General features: G+C 35.2%; 4 protein-coding genes across 4 annotated transcripts; 1 reads left to right on the forward strand and 3 right to left on the reverse strand.

Annotated features, from left to right (window-relative positions):
- Positions 1-322: 322 nt before the first annotated feature.
- On the forward strand, positions 323-11,141 carry LOC137831773 (5'-3' exoribonuclease 4). Its single transcript, XM_068639581.1, has 22 exons — positions 323-801; positions 1,295-1,397; positions 1,638-1,714; positions 1,797-1,988; positions 2,159-2,278; positions 2,366-2,428; positions 2,517-2,663; positions 2,754-2,918; positions 3,091-3,168; positions 3,359-3,445; positions 4,467-4,547; positions 5,875-5,970; positions 6,723-6,793; positions 7,953-8,081; positions 8,158-8,234; positions 8,316-8,356; positions 8,454-8,528; positions 8,834-8,985; positions 9,067-9,171; positions 9,247-9,322; positions 9,619-9,698; positions 10,050-11,141. The coding sequence occupies exons 1-22, from the start codon at positions 616-618 to the stop codon at positions 10,705-10,707; spliced, it is 2,859 nt and encodes a 952-aa protein (XP_068495682.1). The 5' UTR covers positions 323-615; the 3' UTR covers positions 10,708-11,141.
- A 1,119-nt stretch (positions 11,142-12,260) lies between these two features.
- Positions 12,261-13,187, reverse strand: LOC137831775 (Rubredoxin-like superfamily protein). Its single transcript, XM_068639584.2, has one exon. The coding sequence runs from the start codon at positions 13,065-13,067 to the stop codon at positions 12,516-12,518; it is 552 nt and encodes a 183-aa protein (XP_068495685.1). The 5' UTR covers positions 13,068-13,187; the 3' UTR covers positions 12,261-12,515.
- Positions 13,188-15,860: 2,673 nt separating this feature from the next.
- On the reverse strand, positions 15,861-19,364 carry LOC137831774 (putative transcription factor At5g28040). Its single transcript, XM_068639583.2, has one exon. The coding sequence runs from the start codon at positions 17,448-17,450 to the stop codon at positions 16,221-16,223; it is 1,230 nt and encodes a 409-aa protein (XP_068495684.1). The 5' UTR covers positions 17,451-19,364; the 3' UTR covers positions 15,861-16,220.
- A 478-nt stretch (positions 19,365-19,842) lies between these two features.
- LOC137831776 (small ribosomal subunit protein eS24z) lies at positions 19,843-21,685 on the reverse strand. Its single transcript, XM_068639585.2, has 5 exons — positions 21,595-21,685; positions 21,119-21,160; positions 20,793-20,963; positions 20,191-20,277; positions 19,843-20,108 (listed from the first exon to the last, which is right to left on the reverse strand). Exons 1-5 carry the CDS (start codon positions 21,664-21,666, stop codon positions 20,067-20,069), a joined length of 414 nt encoding a protein of 137 aa, XP_068495686.1. The 5' UTR covers positions 21,667-21,685; the 3' UTR covers positions 19,843-20,066.
- Positions 21,686-22,141: the final 456 nt, after the last annotated feature.

Raw genomic sequence — 22,141 nt, forward strand, 5'->3', positions numbered from 1 at the left:
TTATATTATTTATTTAATTTTAATATTAAATATAAATATCTATAAATAATAAAACTAAAAAAATTGGATAGCGGAAGCGTCTATATAATAAATGTACAATGAATAAATATATATACCTTAGAATTAATGCTTATTTTTATTAAATTTAGTAGATTCTTATCCGTTTGGCATTCCTGTGTGCTCTAGGTTTAGTGACGATAGAATAACTTAATTTAACTGTGTAAAGTGGATTATATTGGTGATATTGCTATATTTTAAAATATTTATATTACAGATATAAATGTTTTTCTATTACAAGTACGGAATGTTAGTTTTTTTTAGTAGAAAACTAAAATTTAGATAAGATACTTTTCAACATAAAAATAAGAGATGTTGAGGATTTATTTTTGGATCGGTTTAATGCTCAAACCGAAGCATAAAAAACCGAAATCGTGCCTGGTACCGGTTCGAGAGGGCGCTCTTAAACGGGGGCGTTTTGGTCTCATAAAATAAGGCGGCCACCGCAGCCGCCCGTACATTAAACGGCAACACAGATCTCCATCTCTTGTTGATTTTTATCATATTTTTTTCCCTCTCTCTCGTCGTTCCCGAACCGGGCCGAACCGAGCCGGAAATATGGGAGTGCCAGCGTTTTACCGGTGGCTCGCGGATCGGTACCCGCTTTCGATCGTCGACGTCGTGGAGGAGGATGCCGGCGGCGCTGTTGATGTTTCTAAACCTAATCCCAATGGCATGGAGTTCGACAACTTGTACTTGGACATGAACGGCATCATTCACCCCTGTTTTCACCCTGACGGCAAGGTACCTGCATGCTTCGCTTCTCCTCCTAGTTTCGTTCAATCCATTATTCGGTTTTCGCGACTCCGAAATATTGCAACCGATTGACCTGTTATTCTGTTAATTGCATTAATGTCTTCTTCATTGGTTAAAAAAAATAGTAGATAACCTAATAGAAATGACCAAAGGAGCGGAGAATTACGGTAGTGAACTTCTGAGATTTATGCTTCAACTTCAAATTTCAAGTCTTCGTATGGATTGATGTTGAGGTCATATGTTCGTCAATTGATTGTTGAAAACTTGTTTTAGAATTTGTTGCATTTAGAGGCTCTGTAAACTGAGCTCCTGGAGGCATCATGCATGGTCATATGAGCAGGGTGAAACCTTATAGAAAGTTGACTAGACTATGACGATTGGGATCTGTAGTTTCTTTATTGTGTCTAAACGAAAGTGCTTTTTGTGAATTCACATTTCTATTCTGTGAAGTGCTCGTTGTTGATTAATCTTTAAAATGCAGCCCGCACCTGCTACCTATGAGGATGTATTCAAAATAATGTTTGACTACATTGACCATCTATTTTCATTGGTTCGCCCAAGGAAGCTTCTTTTTCTCGCAATTGGTATGTAGTTTTTTCTCACCATTGCATTTCTCATCAATGTAGTATTATGGAACACCAAGACATGCATTTGATTTGCTTATCATATTGGATAAGAATCCAAATCCAATATCAATGCATTAGTTCTTTGAGAGGCTGTAATTTTTTTGTTTGTAATGTTATGTTATTGTATGTCTGATTTGACTTTGATTCTCTTCCTCGTTCCAATCATTTTTTCCATATGTACTTTCCTTGCACCTTCAGACGGTGTTGCACCAAGAGCCAAAATGAATCAGCAACGAACCCGGCGTTTCCGAGCAGCAAAAGATGCAGCTGAGGCTGTAAGAACACGGACATACTCCTATTTACAATGATCTCCTGCTATTTCTATAACAAAAATTGAGTTACATTGTGATGTTGTAGGCAGCTGAAAAGGAAAGACTCAGGGAAGAATTTGAGGGTGAGATGGAACTCTTGTCTTCTAAAGACAAGCCTGAGACTTATGACTCAAATGTCATTACCCCTGGCACTCCATTTATGGCAGTGTTGTCAGTGGCTCTTCAGTATTATATACAGACTAGATTAAATTACAACCCTGGCTGGCAAAATACAAAGGTTGACCTTATGCTATTTATTCTTTGCACCCTTGATCTTTTCAACATTGCACATTCCTTCCTTGAGGATTAATCCTGTTTATTTTCTTTTCTCATATTGTATATATCTTGTTTTCAGAATATTGTCTCTATATATTTATTTATGGAGCTAAATTGGGTATTTTTTTTAAGGTTATACTTTCTGATTCAAATGTTCCTGGTGAGGGAGAACATAAAATAATGGAATACATACGATCACAGCGTAACCTTCCTGGATTTAATCCAAATACTCGTCACTGTTTGTATGGATTGGTGAGTTTTTGTCTGATTTAGAAAATTTCATTTTATCCAATCCTTAGTTTTTAAATGGTGATGTCATTGATATGATCATTAATTCAGGATGCTGATTTGATTATGTTGGCCTTAGCCACACATGAGGTTCATTTCTCAATATTGAGGGAGGTTAGTTTGCAGTATACAAACTGTCTAGGTGATTTTAGATCATTGATCCCGATAGATTGCCTTGATGATTAATTACATGAGTGAACAGGTAATCACTTTCCCTGGACAACAAGACAAGTGTTTTCAGTGTGGGCAAGTTGGCCATTTTGCAGCTGAATGTCGTGGTAAGCCAGGTGAGAAAGCTGAGGACTGGAATCCAGTTGATGATACCCCAGTTCACAAGAAGAAATATCAGGTTCAATATTGTAATCCAGCATGTTAGGCTGAATATTCATTCTTCTTTTCTGCTGATTTTTCGTTTGAAACTAAAACCTTGCATGTACAGTTTCTTAACATCTGGGTGCTGCGTGATTATTTGCAATATGACATGGAGATCCCCAACCCTCCTTTTGAGATTGACTTTGAACGCATAGTGGATGATTTTGTATTTCTATGCTTCTTTGTTGGCAATGACTTTCTTCCTCATATGCCAACATTAGAGATACGTGAGGTAAGCATTTGGAAGGCACAATGTTATATTGAGGTGTAGCTTGAAACAAAAAGTATGCCAGTGCTATATGCTTCTAGTTTTTTGTAAATATTTTTTTGGTTAAACATGCTTAACTTATGCACTTTACCTGCATATATACCTCTTCTCTTTAATAATCTTTTTACTGTTTCAGGGAGCTGTGAACTTATTGATGCATATTTACAGAAAGGAATTCACTGCCATGGGTGGTTATCTTACTGAAGCGGGTGAGGTAAGTTTTTTTTTTCTGAAATTCAGTTAAGTTGTGTCTGTCATTTTTTTATGTGTTGTTCTGGTATGTGACGTGATCATTTTTAGCATTGATCTTCCTTCAACTGATTGTCTTATCTATTAAGTCATCTATCTGGAGTTTTTTGGTTCTTAAATTAGTGTTGTAATATGAATATCATTGAATATTCCAGGTTTTCTTAGAGAGAGTAGAACATTTTATTCAGTCTGTTGCTGTTCACGAAGATCAAATATTTCAGAAACGAGTTCGCATTCAACAGGTATTGTTATTTCTATGTATTGACTATCCCTCTTTGGAATGGATAATTATTATGGATTCTTAAACTTCTGAACACTTGGGAGTTTTGAACTAGTCAAGTTCAATAATAGCCATATCTGCTTATTTTCATGATTATGTACTTTAAGATGGGATAGCTTGCTTGATGCATTGTAAGAAAGTTCTTCTGTGAATGTTGATGTGGAAAAATCTTCATTTCACACCATTCCATTTTGCATTTATTTTGTTGGCCTATTTTTACTATTTAAAATTTCTAACTGAGAGATCATAATTTTATTTCCTCATCCATGATTTTTGTTTCCTATTTGAATTGACTTGAAGTTAAGTTATTTGGGAAGATGACTTAACACATTTCTAAATGACGCTGTTTTATATCATTTAAAGTCATATTGAGTATATATGGAGGAACTTTGGCTTCTACCCAAATTAAATAATTATAAAAGGGGTTTAAACTGTATCTGAAGCAGCATTTGATCTTGCTGTATCATACTTTGGTGGGAACATAGTTGTTCTCTAATTTTCCGTTGAACATAGGAAATGACTGTTAAGTAGAGTTCATGGATGAGCAGATATTTGTCAGGATGTACAGAATTTTCAGGTACCTTTATCCAATAAAGTTCTAAAGGACAACTCCTTAAGCCTTGTTCCATTGTTCTAGGTATTGTGTTTCCCCTTTAGCACGTGACTCTCAACCTGGGTGGTTACTTGTTACCCACCTGCAAGTTCACAAGTCAATGCCAACATGTTACTATTGTATTTGTTTGTTTCCTTTTCTCTCATTCTACTGTTTTGAAATGATTTCTGACGTGGGTTGTGTTGTGACATTAGACTTTACATCCGGGAGATGTGATTCACAAATGTGTTTGATTAATTTCTGATATGATGATGACAATTGGTATATATATATATATATATATATATATATATATATATATATATTCTCTTTAATGTGGTTTTGAAGTTTACTTCCTGATATACACTACTTTTGATTTGATTTTTTTAAGGCTACAGAAATTAATGAACTGATGAAAGCTAGGGCAAGAGGAGAAATGCCTGAAGAACCACGGGCATCAGTTTCAGACAAGGTTCAGTAACTATTTATTTCTTGAATTTTAAGCATTTGGCTTGAATTTAGTATTTTTTACTGACTTTTTAAACTTATGTTTGGGAACCTCACTGACTTTTCTGGACCCGAAACCACAGTAATTCTAGTGGCTTCCAAACATACATTGAGGGTAGCATGTCTGTGGGTTGTGATGGGTGATTAGTTTTTACATAGAATTATTATAATCAGACTTGTCTTCTGACTGCTAACTTACTGAGTTGTATGGTTCTGTCTTTGTGGAAGGCTTTCCAAGTTACCATAATTCCAGCTCAGAACTCAATATGCTGGGCTTGCTGTAAAATCACACCTTTTTAAGAATTTAAATTAAGGTCTGACTCAATCTCACAAACTTATGAGATAAGGATTGACCAAGTTTTATAGGCTCTATTTTCATTTCTCTAGGGCAATGCAACTACTCTGTGAGACTAAACACCCCTCAAAGCTTCAATTAAAGCTTCCCCCCAAAGTGGTCAATATTAAGGTGGCTTTCCAATAGCAACTTTTGTGTGATTAAACGTTTGCTGGGATGTATGTCATTTTGTGATTGAATTTTTGGTTCGTCTGCTTATGTGTGAATGAAGTCTGGGCGGATTGCTTCTGCAATTGCTAGCTTCCTCCATTTCTGTTGTCTGGTGGTTTGTGGTTGTGCAGAATTTTTTTTCTGCCCAGCTGGTCTGTGTGTGGCATGGTGCTTATAAAATTCTTGTTAGGAAGCCTTGTAAAGCTTGTAGTAACTCTAAGATTCTAAAATAGTAGTTATGAATGTTATTTTGGTCTTGTTTTTCTCGTGTTAGTTTTGTATGTACACATATATTCTTCTATATAATTAATAATTTTATATATAACAGGTACCTCTTTTGTTCTATCCTATAGGGTCTACTACTTTGACAACTTTGGGAAGTAAGGCTGCAGTGTTTGAAATTACTTGCAGTTTGCGTTGTTGCATTTATAACTAACCAGTTGAGGGGAATTCTGATAAATTTTAGTAGCCATGTCGTAGGGTTTATACTTACACGCTGTAGGTAGTGCCTGAAACAACTTCAATGCGTTCTCTTTTAGTGGGGGAACTACTGATGAGAACGATCACTTTCACAACTAGAATTTTTCTTTTTTAAATTAAATGTTTCTTTTGTTTGTTGTAAGTTGCTAAAAGATCTTGGATCTTAGGAGTTGTGTATTTGATTTTGGTCTGATACAATTCATATCAAGAGTGATCCCTAAATGGGAAACTTGGCCTATGTCGGACCACATGAAATCCAATATTATGTGAATTTTAATTAACTACATAGTGTTTGTTATTTTTTCAGGTTAATTTAGGAGAGCCTGGATACAAGGAAAGGTATTATGCAGAAAAATTTGGTGCATTGGATCTGGAGGAGATTGACAAAATCAAGAAAGATACAGTATGTGCTGTCAGTATTCTTGGCATTATTTGTTGTGACCTTCCTTACTATACACAGTCATGGTTTATAATGGAAAATTTTAAAAATTCAATGCCTAAGAAAGTTTTTCAGTGCGAAAACTTTTAAGTAACATACTATTGACAATAACATATTTCACTTTCAGAAACTCCTTAAATGAGCTTATAACGACCTGCTTACTTTTTCAAATTGTTTTCTATTTTCATGGTTAATTACAAACATGTTGCCATATTTTCACATGATTTCCTGTTTTTTGGATTTCTTTTTTCGCATTTTCATATATAAACTTTTTATAAAGGAAACAAAGTGAAAAGAAGGTGGCATTTTTGTAAGTAGAAGTGAAAACAGAAATAAAAAGTAGAAAACAATTTTGTCAAACCAAAGAACACCAAAACTACTCCTTTTCTTTTTAAATGATACGCTAGGCTCATACTGTTACAATTTTATTTTTAAATGAGATGTTAGGCACATGCCATTTATGTGTCTTGAAATCTTGATGTTATTATCAGTCTGTGTTTCACAAAAAGAGGTTGTTTGCTACTGCAGTTCCTCAATATGTTATGTTCATGAGGGGACAAGGGTCTCACACCCTTGAATATTTGTCCCCATGAATTGCTTGGGTGGTGTGTTGGATTTAATTTGTTTTTTTCTCCTTGTTGATGGCCATTTTTACCCAACCCTTATAATTTATGGTTTTCATAGAAGATAGCTGATAGTCTTGGTCTTCCTTGTAGGTCTTGAAATATGTAGAAGGCCTTTGTTGGGTTTGTCGGTATTACTACCAGGGTGTCTGCTCATGGCAATGGTTAGTTGTTCTTTTACTAGTTAATATCTTATATTTGAACCTATTCCTGCTATTTTCTGTTAGTAGATTGATAATCTGGCTTAATTGTGGCCTCTATGGGATCTGCCTTAGTTTCAGCTCCAAGGGTGGTGCTTAACCCCACGTCGACATGATATATGACTTAACTAAAAGCTTATTAAGCTTGGATAATCCTCACCTTACATGCAGAGTTTTATTGGGTTTTAGTTAGGCCTTATCCCAAATTCTAAGAATTTAGTGCGTGATATTATACTGTAATCAGTTTGGTGAAAAACTTACTTTTAAACTCATACTGAGAAAATATACCCACCCTTGGCCTGATCCCTTAAATGATGGAGTGTCTGTATTTAGTAGAATGTGTACTATATAGGTTCTGCATATCACCCTTATATAGTCTCTTGATAGACTCAGTGGAGAAAATTTCCTATGGTACTATTACTTAAGTGCAACTTCCTATACACTGCTAACCATGACTTCTAAATGCATTTTATCATGCAATACATGAACATACTATTTCCTAAGTAATTAAATATCATTGTTTTAAACTTTTTATTAGTAAAATTTTGTTTGTTTAGGTAAACATTTAATTGTAGTGCACCCAAAGCAATGTTTGTACCACTGTCCTTTCATACGCAGTTTTAGTAGAATGGAGGCTTGGTCATCGTTTTGTTGTGTGACAACGATTCCTCATTGTGAATTACACTATCTTGTGTTCCTTCTCGGCACTGTGGGTAGATGATCCGAAAGTTTTATTGGTTGATTATTTTCTTTCTTAATTGTATTGTACTAATATACTTTGGTGTGGCTTGAAGAATGCTTTCCTTCAGATATGTTCTTTTAGCAAGTTTTCCTACATCTTTATATTTTGTCGGAACCTTGTATTGTTACTCAGAGCTATTGAGTTTCATTAAATTGTGTTATCACTCCCAAGATATTTGCTAGCAAGAACTTCTAATCATGATTTTGTAAAGAATTATTAATATATAATATGGACTGAAGGACTTTAGAGCTGGGATACTTGCTTTTTTATGTTTGAGTGGCTTTAAGATGATTCAAAAAAACTTGAAACCCCTTCAGTTTGGTTGAAATTATCATCCCATTAATATTGTTCAATTTTTGTCCTTATTGTTTGTTCATTCAGGTACTACCCATACCATTATGCTCCTTTTGCTTCTGATCTTAAAGATCTAGCTGATCTGGAAATAACTTTTTTCTTGGGAGAACCATTTAAACCATTTGATCAACTAATGGGGACCCTACCTGCATCAAGGTTTCTTCATCTTTCCTGTCATTAGATCTATCATATCATGCATCCTGTGCTGATGCTTGTTAAGTTCTTTTTACAGTTCAAGTGCACTGCCTAAAAAGTACAGGGAGTTGATGACTGATCCTTCATCACCAATTCTTCAGTTCTACCCTGCTGGTGAGCTCACCTGATTGTTAGTGACTTATTCTGCTCTATCTCAAAGAGTTTCTAGAATTACTTGTTTTGCTTTTTTGACAGATTTTGAGATTGATATGAATGGCAAACGATTTGCATGGCAGGTAATATAGTTTATGTTGTCGTCTCTGAATTAATTTTTTATTAATATTAATGCTTTATAATAAAGTGCGGGTTAAGTTTACTTTTGCATTTTTTCAGGGTGTTGCCAAGTTGCCATTCATTGAAGAAAAAAAATTGCTTTCTGCCACAAGCAAGCTTGAAGACACATTAACGGTCAGGAATTGTTTTTTATTTTTACTTTTCTAGTCTATTACGTTTGTGACTAACTGTAAAAGATTAATGGTCCAAAAATTTTGGACTTGAAATTGCATCAAAGAATGAATAGTCTAAGAAGTTGATTGTTAAGTGATAAGTTAACCCTTTCTTAGTACTGTTCCTTTGCACAATTATCCCTGACACTTTGTTGTGCATCTTCTGAGATCTGTTGGTTTCAGCTGGAGCACTTTTAACTTTATATTTTTTACCTGAGGAAGTTTTGCTTCTGGGTGCTTGATTTCATTCAGACTTTTTATGTGCAGGGGGAGGAAAAGTTCCGAAATAGTGAGATGCTTGATCTGCTTTATGTCAGCAGAGCGCATAAGTTGGCTCCACATATCTTGTCATATTACCAATATTCTTGTCAATTGTCTCTGCATGATAGAACTCCTTTACCTATTGACCCAAGTGCTAGGTTAGTGAATATGGTTTGGTAATAGTCACCAGTCAAAATCATAAATATGTTTGGTAATTGTCTTGGAATCTTTGTTAGCAGTGATGGTATGAATGGACACCTCTGGTGGTATGAAAGAAATGAGCTCAGAACCATTGTATCCTCTCCCGTCAAGGGATTGCAAGACATTGAGTTTAATCAAGTTTTGTAAGTTTTGTCCTTTACACTTTTCTGATACTTAAAACCAATGGACGAACTCATGTTGAGTGTTTCAAATTTCAGAAATGTTACTTATCTTAATCCTCGTAAACATAGACATATTCCAAGACCTCCCGATGGCGTACTAATGCCCAAAAAGGTTGGTATTATGATTTTTCTTAGCATTCGACATTTTCAAGGACGGAGTTTCATGATTCATTTATTTAGGTTTGTGTGGGGTTGGGGCTTGTTGAATGAATTAATGTGGATTTTATTTTTAGACTATTACTGTAGCTTGACTGCCATAACTCCTTTTTAACTTATTTCAATAAGCTTTTTGCTCTGGCTTATGGATTAGCCTTTTTATCATTAAACAAATGCTTAATTAAGCTTTTATCCGAACACACCTTAAATGTTATTACGTCTCATTTACTTTTACATTGGTTATGTTTGCAGATATTAAAAGCCATTGATATTAAACCTTTTCCTGTGTTATGGCACGAAGAAAATAGTGGTCGGCGTCATGGCAGAGAAAGGTTAGAATCTATTCCTCCTGACTTGTAATTAAATTGGTGTAGTATAATTTTACATATTATTTATGTCTGGATAAATAAACCCCGCTGCTAGTGACATTTAAAGTTCAATGTGGTTGTGGTACTGGTATTACTCGCTGCCGTATGTGGGCAATTTTTTTAGGAAATTATCAATATTTACTTTAAGCAATTGTCTTATGGAGAATTAGAAAATTCCATATTGAGTTGACAAGTTCTCGATGCCATTTAAATTAAGCACGTGAAGTTTTCCATGCCTGAAATATGGTCTTTATGCGAGTGTTAAAATAGAAATTTGTTAGAGCTCTTACCTTTCTTGTGTGATGCATGCGACAGACCACAGCTACATGGAGCAATGGCTGGGCCTCAACTGGGAGAAGCAGCACATCGTCTTGTGAAGAACTCCCTTAATATTAAACCAAATAACGCACCATATGGATTCCCTGAGCAGCTTCCAGGCCATCATGCAATGAACAGGGGGCTGAGATCAGCTGGACCCTCTGGACCTGGGAAACATTATGCTGAGGACACAAGTGGCTATTACGGACATCATTACAATCACCAGGGCATGATAACTAGACCTAGATATCCAGTCTCATCCAATGGTGGACATAATGACAAACAGAATTTTAGGATACAGGATAGGTCACAGCATCATGAACAGCAGTACTACAACGGGAGAACTGGGTTCTATACTTTGACAATGGAGGAAGGCCCAAGACCAAGGCCACATGCAGTGCCTCCACCAAAGACACCTGTGGTGATGTTATCGAGGCCACCCAATTCAGGGCCAACAACTAATCTACAACAGCAATTTTTGGGTCCTCCTATACCGCCTCCAAAATGGATTACTAGAGCACCAGATACGAACGGAATATATGCTAGGCATCAAGAAGTTGCAATTGGAGGAGCTTATGATAATAAGCAGATGAAGAAGGTGTACCAAGTTAGAAGTCGGCAACCCCAAGATATGCCAGAGTACGGTAATCAATAGTGATTGTTGTGGAGTTTATTTGCCTTGTCACCCAAGTGCCCTCTTCCATTCCTTGGGCTGTTCCTCAAATTGGTGCTCATCCCTACGGAAATCATTTACCATCAAAATGCAAATGCAATAGGCAGACAAATGCTTCTTATCAAAGCTTTGGTTTGGATAACACTCAAGTAAATCTGCTGCTGTGAAGGTGCTACAGCCTGCAAAGAATTGCGACCTGGCTTCCCTAGACACGGGCACTTGGAAAGGTGGGCAAGCTATAGTATATTCACAATATTCTTGCTTTTCAAACTCTAAACAAATACTCAAATATTGTAAAAACTTGTAATTGCTATGAGTAGGGTAGCATGTATAAATCCCGCTGCGCTCAGTGGCACTTGTATTATCATGTACAACACCCCACTTTAATAGACAATCGTAAATTTGTAGTTTAAAAATCAGATTTTAAAATATTATGAGTTAAAAATGCTATACTGTAAAATTTGTCAATCAATTAAAAAAAATTGTGATTTAGAGTGTAATTGTGGTAAAAGTTGGTAGATTCAGGAGTTATGATGATTTATGATTGGATTAGAGTATAAAATAACTTTATATTATTCTGAGTGTTATCTATTTTTTCAGTGAAGTCAATAGACGATAGTCTAATTGGATTGACTTTAACACCAGCTCAACGATTTCTGAAGAAGGAATTTGGCCGACCAAGTTTATTTCGTTTTTGTTGAAGTATTAAAAATTTACATGTATAACACTCTGGTTATAATGTTAAAATTAAATTAGAGACTAGGCTTGATCTTTTCTATAAAAATCAATTTAGGATATCTTATGTATTAATTTTTTACACATAACTATCTTCGATTATGAAGGGTTTTCCTTAGTTCCGTACATGATAAGTAGAATACACAAATGTGCTTTTTTTAATATGAAACTTCGTATTATTTAAAAAACATTTTGAAAACTTTATTTTCACTATTCACGTGCCTGTAAATAAAAAAAATGTTAAAAATGAGAAAGATTAAAGGAATTGAAAAAGTAAAGAGTGTCATAAATAACACGGGATATATTGAAAAAATAAAACACAAAATTTAAGACAAATCTATTATCACTAACTAAATACAGTGATTTTAAGTATCCCGATAAATTAGTTCTTGGACTCAATTTTTAGATTTTTATTAATAAAATTATTTCAAATTTATCTTTAGTTCTGTTGTGTTCTAGTAGCAACCATTCTCTGATCGCGATGTGGACTCGGAAGCACAAAACATTGTAGTCCTTTCCAGTGTCTTTATATAAGAAGATAAAGTTATATGAATAAGAATCATCAAGGACAAATATTTATAGTTGTCTAGAATTATCAAATTGAACGATTAACAGAAAATTGATACAATGATGCCTGAAAAAGTAATTAACTGAAAAAACGTTTACGATGCTTGATATATCATAAAAGAAAAACCCTGCAAGTACCCATAAAAACTACACATACTCCTTGTGATGATGTATGTGTTGTATGCCTCAATAGCATCTAAGAAGGAAGTAATAACACTTTACACCTTTTAAGATGATCTGATAAGAAAGTGGTGTTCAATTGATACAATAGGAATTGTATAACTCATCCAAAGCGAGAAAAGCTTGGGCTAGCTTGCACCCAAAACAATAGCAAAGAAAGAGGAAGAGCACATTCTTAGTAGTGAGTAGTGACTACATACATACATACATTCACATAACCCTTCATCTATAAATACATAATCCAATCCAATCCAACATAACCCTTCTTCATAGAAAAAAAAAAGTTACCTTAGGCGGTTGAAGAGAAACTATTGTAGGAAGTAACCACTCAAAAAGAGCGCGAAGAACAACAACAAAGTGCCGTATATAAGGATGGTCTTCTGACCCGAGGTCAGGGAATTTCCCCCGAGTCCATATTGTTGGTTCTGCGCAAACCCTGCGATCTGAACGCTCTTGCTCTCAAAGAAACTCTGTGCGGCCCCGCACGTCGGACACCGCCAATCGTCTGGAAGCTTCTCGAACTGGAACCCCGGGGGAAGCGGATACGAAGGATCGCCCACCGCCTCGTCGTATTTATACCCGCACGACCGGCACTCGAAGATGCCAGTGTTCAGAACCGCGAATTTCTCCTCCAGCCGCCGCGAGTCCAAGTTCTCTGCTACTGGTTCCGGCGCCGGCGTGGGCGTCGGCGTGGGCGCGGTGTCTTCCTTTGAGACGTCGATGGAGTTAACGGTGAGTTTTCGGGGTTTGGAGAAGGATTTGGCGAAGAGAGAAGGAAGAGAATGAGGTTTGTGTTTGGATTTGAGGGAGAAGGTTGAGAAATGGAGAGAGAAAGGTGGTGGTGGAGTTACACAAGCCATTGTTAGTTGAAAGGTAGAGCCAGCCGTGAGCGACGGTTGGTTCTTCTGTGGAGGAGAAGACGAGAATAACCATAGTATATGCCCTTCCTCTTGGATAAGGTATGCATTCTTTTCTATTTTTTTTAATTATCTTCTAATTTTCCTCTTCTTCCTTCCAATAATATTACTCTCTCTGGGCTTCTTGCTGATAAAAAAAAAAAACTCTCTCTGGGCTTCTTCTCAGCTTCTTCTCATCACTTTAATTTCGGTCGCCTCTTTCTTCCTGCACTCCCCAATTTCTTCCTCCACCCCCTCATTCAACCTAACTATTACGAGAGACTAAAATCATATTTTAAATTTTTAAATTTAAAGAAATATATTGTTTTATTAATCCTGTTAAGACTGATCAACAAGCCAACGATTATATAATTGCCATGATTTTTTTCTCGAAATTAAACTTTTTTATTAAAGCATCAATATTTTTGTTCTCGAACGGGTTTACGACCTAGAACGATTTCTCCTGTTTCTATCTTCGGTCGGTCATCGATGTTTCAAGCTTTCTGTTTCGTCTTTCTTCACTCGGTTGTTTGGTTTCACAGGCAGGGATGATATCGGTAGAAGGCACTCCAACGTTTTAGCACTCGGATGTCAGAGTACTGTAGATAATGACGTACCTACTATTTATATTACCTTAATGAGTCAAATTAGGAGGTTGATTCATGTTTAAAATTATATTAAATAATCTTTAATTATGAATTAATCCTGTTGACTTAGCCGTCATCAATTGTCAAGGAGTTTGCGTAAACTTCTTTTACATTCAAAATTGATAATTCTTTCCCAGTTTTTTTAGTATTTTTCCCTTTGGCCACATGATTGGCATCATTACTTGTTATTATTGTTTGGTGAAGTGAGTCTGTGCGATGAAAAATCTTTGCCGAAAAGAAATAGTGGCCAAGGGATGAATTAATCATTGCGTGAATTTCAGCAAACAACCTTCTTCTTTTGCTTTTTCACCTATTTTTCTCACAGAAAAGTTGGAAAGTTAATCAAACTCAACGGAATCATCCAGTCAGAACTAACGGATGCTTACCATTTCCAAACCATTTAAATAATGGCATGCCAACTACTACACCCAGAGCATTAATAATAATAATAATAATAAAATTATTGAAAGTTACAACGAAGATCGCATTGCGATGAAATTATGTGAAGAACACTTACTCATGTAATAATAATAATAATATTTTAACCGTTGTCTTGAAAACATTTATTATGTTTGTCCTAAAAGAATCTCAACAAATAAATAAATTTTACTTGTAAAATCAGAATCTACTTTAATTCCTCGTATCATTCAAAGAAAGCGCAGTTTGAACTCTGAAATTGACCTATTAATTACTTTAATCCCTAACGCTGGTCAAATCATTAATTGACAACTAAATTAATGTTCACCAAATTCAAGGGTTAACAGTTGTATGAAAGATGAATTTGATATTAAGGTGATTTCCATTGCTTTAATTTACTGTTTATAGATTTCATTATGGTACAGTATTTTACAATTTTTCCTTTAAACAGTATTTGTTTCTAGTAATGTATAAGTGGATGTTTTTTCAATTTTCATTAAGATTTTTGGAGAAGTGCAGATGGAAGGAAGAGTCGGGTCCTTTCAAATATGTAAAGATGAGAGGTGATCCAAGTAAATATAACTATTTTACATAAATATCTTGTTAATTTTAATTTTGAAATCTCATTGACATGTTAAAACTTTGAAATCTCAAAGTATAACTTAAGACAATCGATCGATCGATTTTTATGTCTATGTAAAATATCCACAATCGATTTTGTTCTCTTTGGTATTATTGAGAATCGATTCTCCTTGCATTTGAATTGCATAGAAAATTCGATTATTTTAATGTGTTTCTTCTTTTATTAGTTTTTTTAATTTTTAAAAATTTATATTTATATTTTTTATTTATTTTTCAGGTTAGATCTTGGTGGTTAGAGTTGTGTAGTTGAAACCTAAAAAAATAATATTTGATAGTACTTGAAACCTAAAAGAATATATATATATATATATATATCATAATTTATTATTTAAATATATTTTAATAATAAAGATAAATTTATAAATTTATATTTTACATATTTTAAAAAAATTATAAATTTCTTTCCACCTATTACATCACTTTATCATCTTTCAATCCAATAATCTCTCATTCTCTCTAATCCTCACAAATCCACTTTATCATCTTTCAATCCAATAATCTCTCATTCTCTCTAATCCTCACAAATCCAATTTCTTCCATCCAAACGGACCCTTAATATTTTATTCTCATATTTTAAGATAATTTTTTTATATAATTCAGCAACTTAAATTTTATAATGCATGAGCATATTTTAAACTTATGATCTGCTATTACATGTAGAAATACCCTAATTATTAAAATGATCAATAATTATGGATTTCAAACTCCAAATTGACAGATTATAGCAGTTGGAGGGATTGATTTGATGATTTGGCCCAAAAATAACTGAACATTCAATAACTACAGCCAGAAACGATCGTTGTTGGTGATCAGAGATACAAACAGACCCCATATGAGACGGGTTCTGCATCCAAGATTCAAAGAGCTTCCAGCTCCAATCATATATGAATAGACAATTCCACTACGGTTGAATTGGAGAAATGGTTTGCGACACACATTGTTTTGTTGTTATTCAAGAATTGGCACAGAACATGGTAGAATCTCTTTCAGATATTAAAATGCCATATTTGACAATCCATGGAATACGAAAGGAAGATGAAATGAGAGCGTGGAAACCATAATAAGAAGGCACTAGATTTGCATCTTTTACAACATAGAATGGTTCAAAGCCATCACTCCGCACCAATTATTTGAATCTGTTCTGTACATGTATTGAGAGGATTGAAAATGAAGGAACATAAAAACGACTAAAATTTAAGACATTTTATTTTAATTGACAAATGCTCTACCGAATCAGCGAAAAATAAAACACTAGTTAACACTTACTCACTACTTACTAGCTAAGTGCTAAGCTATGAGTATGAAGCAAATTACGAGGCAAATCTTGGTGTGATGAAGTGAAGATGAAGAGGAGAACTCCAATCACTCACTACAAAAAGGAAACGAAGAACAAAGTAAAAGGCGTGCTTGCTCAGCCTCCTCCTCCACCTCCTCCACTGGACCGCAACTCCTCCATGGTGGCCTTGATCTGATCCTGCACCAGCTCCAACCGCTTCGAGTACACCTCCAACTCCAATATCTGTTGCTTCCTCCATTTCTCATCCACCAATTCTCCACCACCATAACTTAAATTCATCGAAGCCAAAGGGTTTAAATTCAACGAACCTCTTCCCCCAAACGCTCCCCCTCCCATCGCTCCCATCAACTCCCTCAACACCGGTGACAAACAACTCCTCACGGTCTCCTCAATCAAACTCGGTATGTTTTTGCTATAACCACTGTTACAATTGTTAATAGTAGTAGCAGTAGCAGCAGCAGCAGTAGTGTTAGTAGCGGTAGCAGTAGGAGTACCCGTAGCTGTAGCATTGCTAGTACAATTATGATCTCTGTTCGACGCCGATCCATCGATTGACTCCACTTTCACCGCCGATCGAGGTCTGGAGCGTTTCGGTGTTTTTTTCTCCGCCGAATTCCTGGAAATCGTTTCGTTCTTGTGAATTACAGGGCTAAAATTAAGGTTAGGGTGGGGGCTAGGGTTAGGGTTGGCGCAAGGGTTGATTTCGTCGTCGTCCAAGGAATTTTCGCCGATTGGAGCCACGCTGGTCCAGATCTTGCGAGAGATTTCGAAGGTGGCTTGATCGTGCGCGCTCTTGAAGGAGAATTCCTTGCCGGAGCCAATCTTGTTGACGACGTTTCGGTACTTCTTCTTCAGCCTTCGGATCTTCTCCACCAGCTGGTTCTTGTTGAAATCGAGTTGGAGCTTCGACTTTATTTGGTCGTAGAACAGAGCGGTGTCGTTGTGGTGAGAGGATCCTCGCTGAGAGGTGTAGTCCAGGAACCCTTGCAGTAGCTCGATCTCGTCCTCGTCGGTCCACAGCCGCTGGAACAGCCGCCGCGAGTCGTCCAGCGGCTTCTTCTCCTCGATTGTCTCCAAGCGCCGCCTCTTCGGATCGGAAGAGTCGCCGATAACGATGGTGGTGGCGGTGGACGTCGAGAGTGGAGCGGCTCCGCCGTTTGAGATGGCGGAACCGGGTACGGCGACGGTGACGGCGAGAGCGGTGGATGGTGAGCGCTCGTTTTCTTCATCGTCGGCGGCCAAAACGTCGTCGTCTTCTTCGAACTCTTCGTCCTCCTGAGACTCGTCGTCGTCGTCGTCCATGTCTTCTTCGCGGAAAACGGCATCGTGGTGCTGAGATGCCATTGATAGAAAGTAGAGAGAGAGAGAGAGAGAGAGAGAGAGAGAGAGAGAGAGAGAGAGGTTTGGTTCGTGGTTAGGCCAAGGAAGAGTGGGCTGAGTCACGGGTTTTGGTTTATGGTTTCACTCACTCACTCTCACCCATGGTTTGGTTTGGTTGGGTGATGGTAAAAGGGAATCCGAAGGGTGGTTTTGGTTTTTAGTTTAGTTTAGGTAGCCTAGTGGACCAAGTGACCAACCAACCCCCTACATCATTTTTCTATTCCCTATTTCCATTTTACAAGGAATCTACTTTCTTCTTTTCCCACAAACGCAACCAAATTCATTTCTTTTTCTATTATTCATTTCCCTTCAACCAAATACTCCAATTCTTCTTTTTTATTTAACAACTTAATATTTACATAGTTTCGCACCTGCTGATTAATTTCATTCATATTTCATAATTAAAAACTTCGTGGAAGTCAAAAATTAATTTCATCAAATAACTTATTAAGAAGAACAAAATATTCATTGCAAATGTTAAAAAAAAAAACAGAAGATATGTTTTAACAGTATTTTTAACAGAAGATATGTATATTCAATAAAATAGTATTTTTAACATTTCGTCAGACTTTTAGAAAAAAAAATCTGCTAGACTGTTAGACTTTTAGAAAATAAAAATCTGTTAGACTTAACCACGTATACAATCTATATTCTAATTAAAACTTTTAATGATAAAAATGCTATTTATGTTATCTTTGTTTTAATCCTTTTTTTAAAGATGAATGTGCGCACAGCAGAGAGAAAAAATTCCTAAGCAACTTTTTTTTGCCTAATATAACTTGCAATACTGTTTATTTATTTTTTATGTTTAATTAAAAGCAAAATTTATTTAAATTTATTTAAAAAAATTACTTTTATGTTCATAAAAATTTATCATGATGCGGCATCGTATAAACCAGCTGGTGGTTAAAATCTCCATACTCACTGATTTCATTCATTTCACGTTTGTTTTCAATTGAGAATTACTAACCGAAGAGAAATAATTACTTTGACGTGTGTCATTTGTTTTACCTACTGCTGTTTTGTTTTCATGCCTTCATTTTCATTAGATGGAAACAAATTTGTACCATGCATCTTGAGGGCACATTATAGAATCGTAAACATCATTTAAGTTTTATATTTTATTTTGAACAAATACAGATAGTCGAATAATTTTGAATTAACAGTTCAAAAATCAAACTTTCATTGTCATTTTAAAATATTCAACAGTAGATTATATACTTTTAATAGATCTATATAGCATGTGTTGTAAAAACAATTAAGGCATTTGTTGGCAAAACTCGTAAATATTATACCAACCAAACATGCCTTTGATCCATAATTGTATTCCCTATTACACCAAGGAAGACTTCAAAGAAATAAAAAGAAAAACGTGTAACACACTCAGCAATTTTGGCCTTCATAAATTACAAAAATAAATTTAAATTAGTTTTAAACCCAATTGAATTATCAAACTTCGGTTTATATACACAGATTCTTTCCATTAATTTTGTTTGATAAAGAGAGCTGCTGAATATTAAATTTTATCCTAACAAAATTATTTTACAAATTCTGTGCGTCCTCTTGATAGAGATATTGAGTGGAACCTACTTTATACTTTCCAAAGAGAGATATGATGATAAAACTGTCATGCGTATGACAATATCCTTTTCACCACTTCAACACAGTATAACATTCATCTCCATAAAGACTATTTTCTTTTGTTTAATATTGTTTTCCTATTTCAAATACATGTTATATGCTTACTAATACATTCGACAATAGTTCCATTAACATATGCGGTTCGTACGAATATCATTCTTCGATTGTAGTATATTAAATATAATACAATCAACGGATACGAAAAGACATTAATCAAACCAAACATAAAATTACAAACTGACGAAAAAAAACAATTATAAAAAATAAAATTTCCATACGTTTTTGTCATTTAACTCGGAAGCTACGACCAAATCAGCATGAAACCTTCAAACTCATCTATAAAACTGTATTAACTCTGGACAAATTTACTTTGATAAATGGGGATGAAACCCAACAAATTAATAGAACCTGGGAACGTTTAACCAAAACTCTGGCAGGCGGAGAAATCTATATCTAGCTTCAACCCCCGTATGCAGAAAAAGAACGGCATAGGGATTTTTTTTCTATAAATGCGCATATGGAATGGAAATTAGTCAGCAGCCTATGCTCAACAACATGAAATTAAACAAGGTGTCTGTACCTAAACATATTATAGCCAAAACATGATGTTGCGTGGTTTTGTACTTTTCTTTCTACACTTGGGTGGTTTTGTTTTCTTTCTACTCTTCAGTTATTAAAAGGTAAACCTAGAACTAAGAAATAAAACACTACCTCATTTAAATTTACCAAATATTTGAAAGCAAAGGAAAGTTAAACATGAGCTCTCAAAATTGTTCAATGATAGTACTCAACATCTGAAGTTATAAGCAAAACATAAAACAAGGATCAACACTTGTACCAAAACATCTCTCATTCTATAATTCTAGCATAAGATAAAATAACTATTACAAAGCACCGAAACCAATATAACCTTAGAATCGAAATAAGTTGTCTCAATTCCTATTTCTTCTTTCCAGCCTTGGCAGCATCAGAAGCCTTTGTCTGCACAAACAAAAAATGCCATATTGTATCATTTAATCAAGCAAATAATAATGCAACATTTTATAATTTCATACAAAATTACCTTCTTTACTCCTCGAATCTTCTTTGCTCTGTTTTTCCTCTCCTTCAGTTGTTTCCTTGACTTTTCTATCTTAGTGTCAAGACCATTCTGTAAAAGATATATTTTAGTTTGTTAGCACAAGAAGCAACTGCTGCCGGACAAGCATTCTAAAAAAATTCATTGGGCAGAGAAAACAAAATGACAGATGCCAAGATTTTAAATGTAGATAACACTTAAGTTGCAAAATGAACCTAACGAAATCAATTTATCGTTAAAGAATGAATACAGCCACCAGAACCAACCAAAGTATATCCAATGATTTCTATGGAAAATTATCACCAATCTTTATGCTCCCAAAAAACTAGTTTAAATAATTAATTCTAAAACTAGTTTATGCTCCCAATAATGAATTTAGAGTGTCAAAACTGCATTTGCAGTAAAATGCCTTCAACGGGAAGAGGAAAAGTGACTGAAACAAGAGATAGCAAAAATGTATAAAAAAGCAGTAACAACCATATTGCAATGAGTGGAGTAGTACTACAACAAAATAAGATCATAAAACACAACATATTCCATCTTATAATAAAATTCAGGTGAGATTATTGCATCATTTGTTGACTCACCCTGATAAGCCTGTACTTGGGCTCGTACTTCTTGGCATTGTCGACTGAATCATAAATCAAACCAAAACCAGTAGATTTTCCACCACCAAAATGTGTTCGGAATTTGAAGACGAATACAGTGTTAGGGTCTTTGACTTCGTACATTCTAGCAAGTTTCTCCTTGAGTTCAGCCTACATTCCACAACCGACACAACAAATTTATTCAACAATTGTAATTGTCAGTCAATAACAACTAAAATATACAATTGCTAGCATTAAAAATTTACGGTTCCTGAACTCCTACATAAATTAATTAAAAAATAATTTAAAAAATCGATCAAAGGTACCTTGGAAACATTTGCCCTCCCTGGATGAAGTACATCAACAACCTGCAACACAAATATGTGCATATAGAAGGATTAGAGGTGCCGACGCTACGAATCACAGCCGCTTCAATTAAGGAAATAACCTCCAAACTCAACAAACACTAGACGAATAAGAAAACAGGACCATCTACTCTACAGTCATACAAATGTGGAAATCACACTACTCCTTGCAGTTTTTCAGATCAAGAAAGCTCATACAATAGGCAATTAAACAAAAGCCTTTCCTCTAAACACGTGATTCAATTAAATAATACACTATTATCACAAAAACACATCCAATCAGTCAGATTCAAAGGGCGAATGATTGCAATCCTTACTGATATGCAAACAACAACAAAAAACAGAAAAAGAAACAAACAAGACTTGAAAATGCATTTCAAACAATGATTTCCATTTGCAGATTCGTATCGGAAAAAAGAAGGGCACGGAACACTCACAAACTGCTTCCTGGAGAGGAGCCTGTTTGTCATGAACTTGCGGGTTCTGATTGTAACAGCCTTGTCCGCCATGCCGTTAAGTGAAGTGTGCCACCAAAGAACTTCTCACAGATGCGGTTACAGGGACACAGCAGCTCCACAACACGCAACACTGAAGAGACACAGAACGAAACCCTAACCCTTTTATAACTCTAGGGTTTAGATCGTCAACGGGCTGGGCTTTTAGAGCGGATTAGTAACACGGGTTTTTTTTAGTTATTGGGCTTTAGTTATTGAAATTTAAAATCTTCAATAGCTTTTTAAAATTTGTAGGCTTTTGCTTCCTGCACCTTATTGTAAAGTGTAAATAATTTTTTTAAAATTTCTTATAAATGGTCAAACTTTAACCAAACACATTAAGATAATAGTTTTATGATTTTTTATTTTTTTTCAACCAAATCTAGTTAAACCTACTTATTTCTTTGTGCATAAGGTAAAAAAACTCTTAACATTTATATATTTTGTTATATTTTGTTTTTTCGTCTAAAATATTGAAAAAAAAAGATAG

Source organism: Phaseolus vulgaris, chromosome 6, assembly GCF_051622355.1.
Source record: "Phaseolus vulgaris cultivar YP4 chromosome 6, ASM5162235v1, whole genome shotgun sequence".
NCBI lineage: Eukaryota > Viridiplantae > Streptophyta > Magnoliopsida > Fabales > Fabaceae > Phaseolus > Phaseolus vulgaris.

What these genes read in the sequence shown, in the direction of transcription:
- LOC137831773 (XM_068639581.1), top strand. Translation starts at nt 616, where the DNA reads ATGGGAGTGCCAGCGTTTTACCGGTGGCTCGCGGATCGGTACCCGCTT. An exon ending in ACAAAATCAAGAAAGATACA is followed by an intron (nt 5,971 to 6,722) that starts GTATGTGCTGTC and finishes TCTTCCTTGTAG; the next exon opens with GTCTTGAAATATGTAGAAGG. An exon ending in GCGTACTAATGCCCAAAAAG is followed by an intron (nt 9,323 to 9,618) that starts GTTGGTATTATG and finishes TTATGTTTGCAG; the next exon opens with ATATTAAAAGCCATTGATAT.
- LOC137831775 (XM_068639584.2), bottom strand. Translation starts at nt 13,067, where the DNA reads ATGGCTTGTGTAACTCCACCACCACCTTTCTCTCTCCATTTCTCAACC.
- LOC137831774 (XM_068639583.2), bottom strand. Translation starts at nt 17,450, where the DNA reads ATGGCATCTCAGCACCACGATGCCGTTTTCCGCGAAGAAGACATGGAC.
- LOC137831776 (XM_068639585.2), bottom strand. Translation starts at nt 21,666, where the DNA reads ATGGCGGACAAGGCTGTTACAATCAGAACCCGCAAGTTCATGACAAAC. An exon ending in TCCTCTCCAGGAAGCAGTTT is followed by an intron (nt 21,161 to 21,594) that starts GTGAGTGTTCCG and finishes TTTGTGTTGCAG; the next exon opens with GTTGTTGATGTACTTCATCC. An exon ending in AGATTCGAGGAGTAAAGAAG is followed by an intron (nt 20,109 to 20,190) that starts GTAATTTTGTAT and finishes TTGTTTGTGCAG; the next exon opens with ACAAAGGCTTCTGATGCTGC.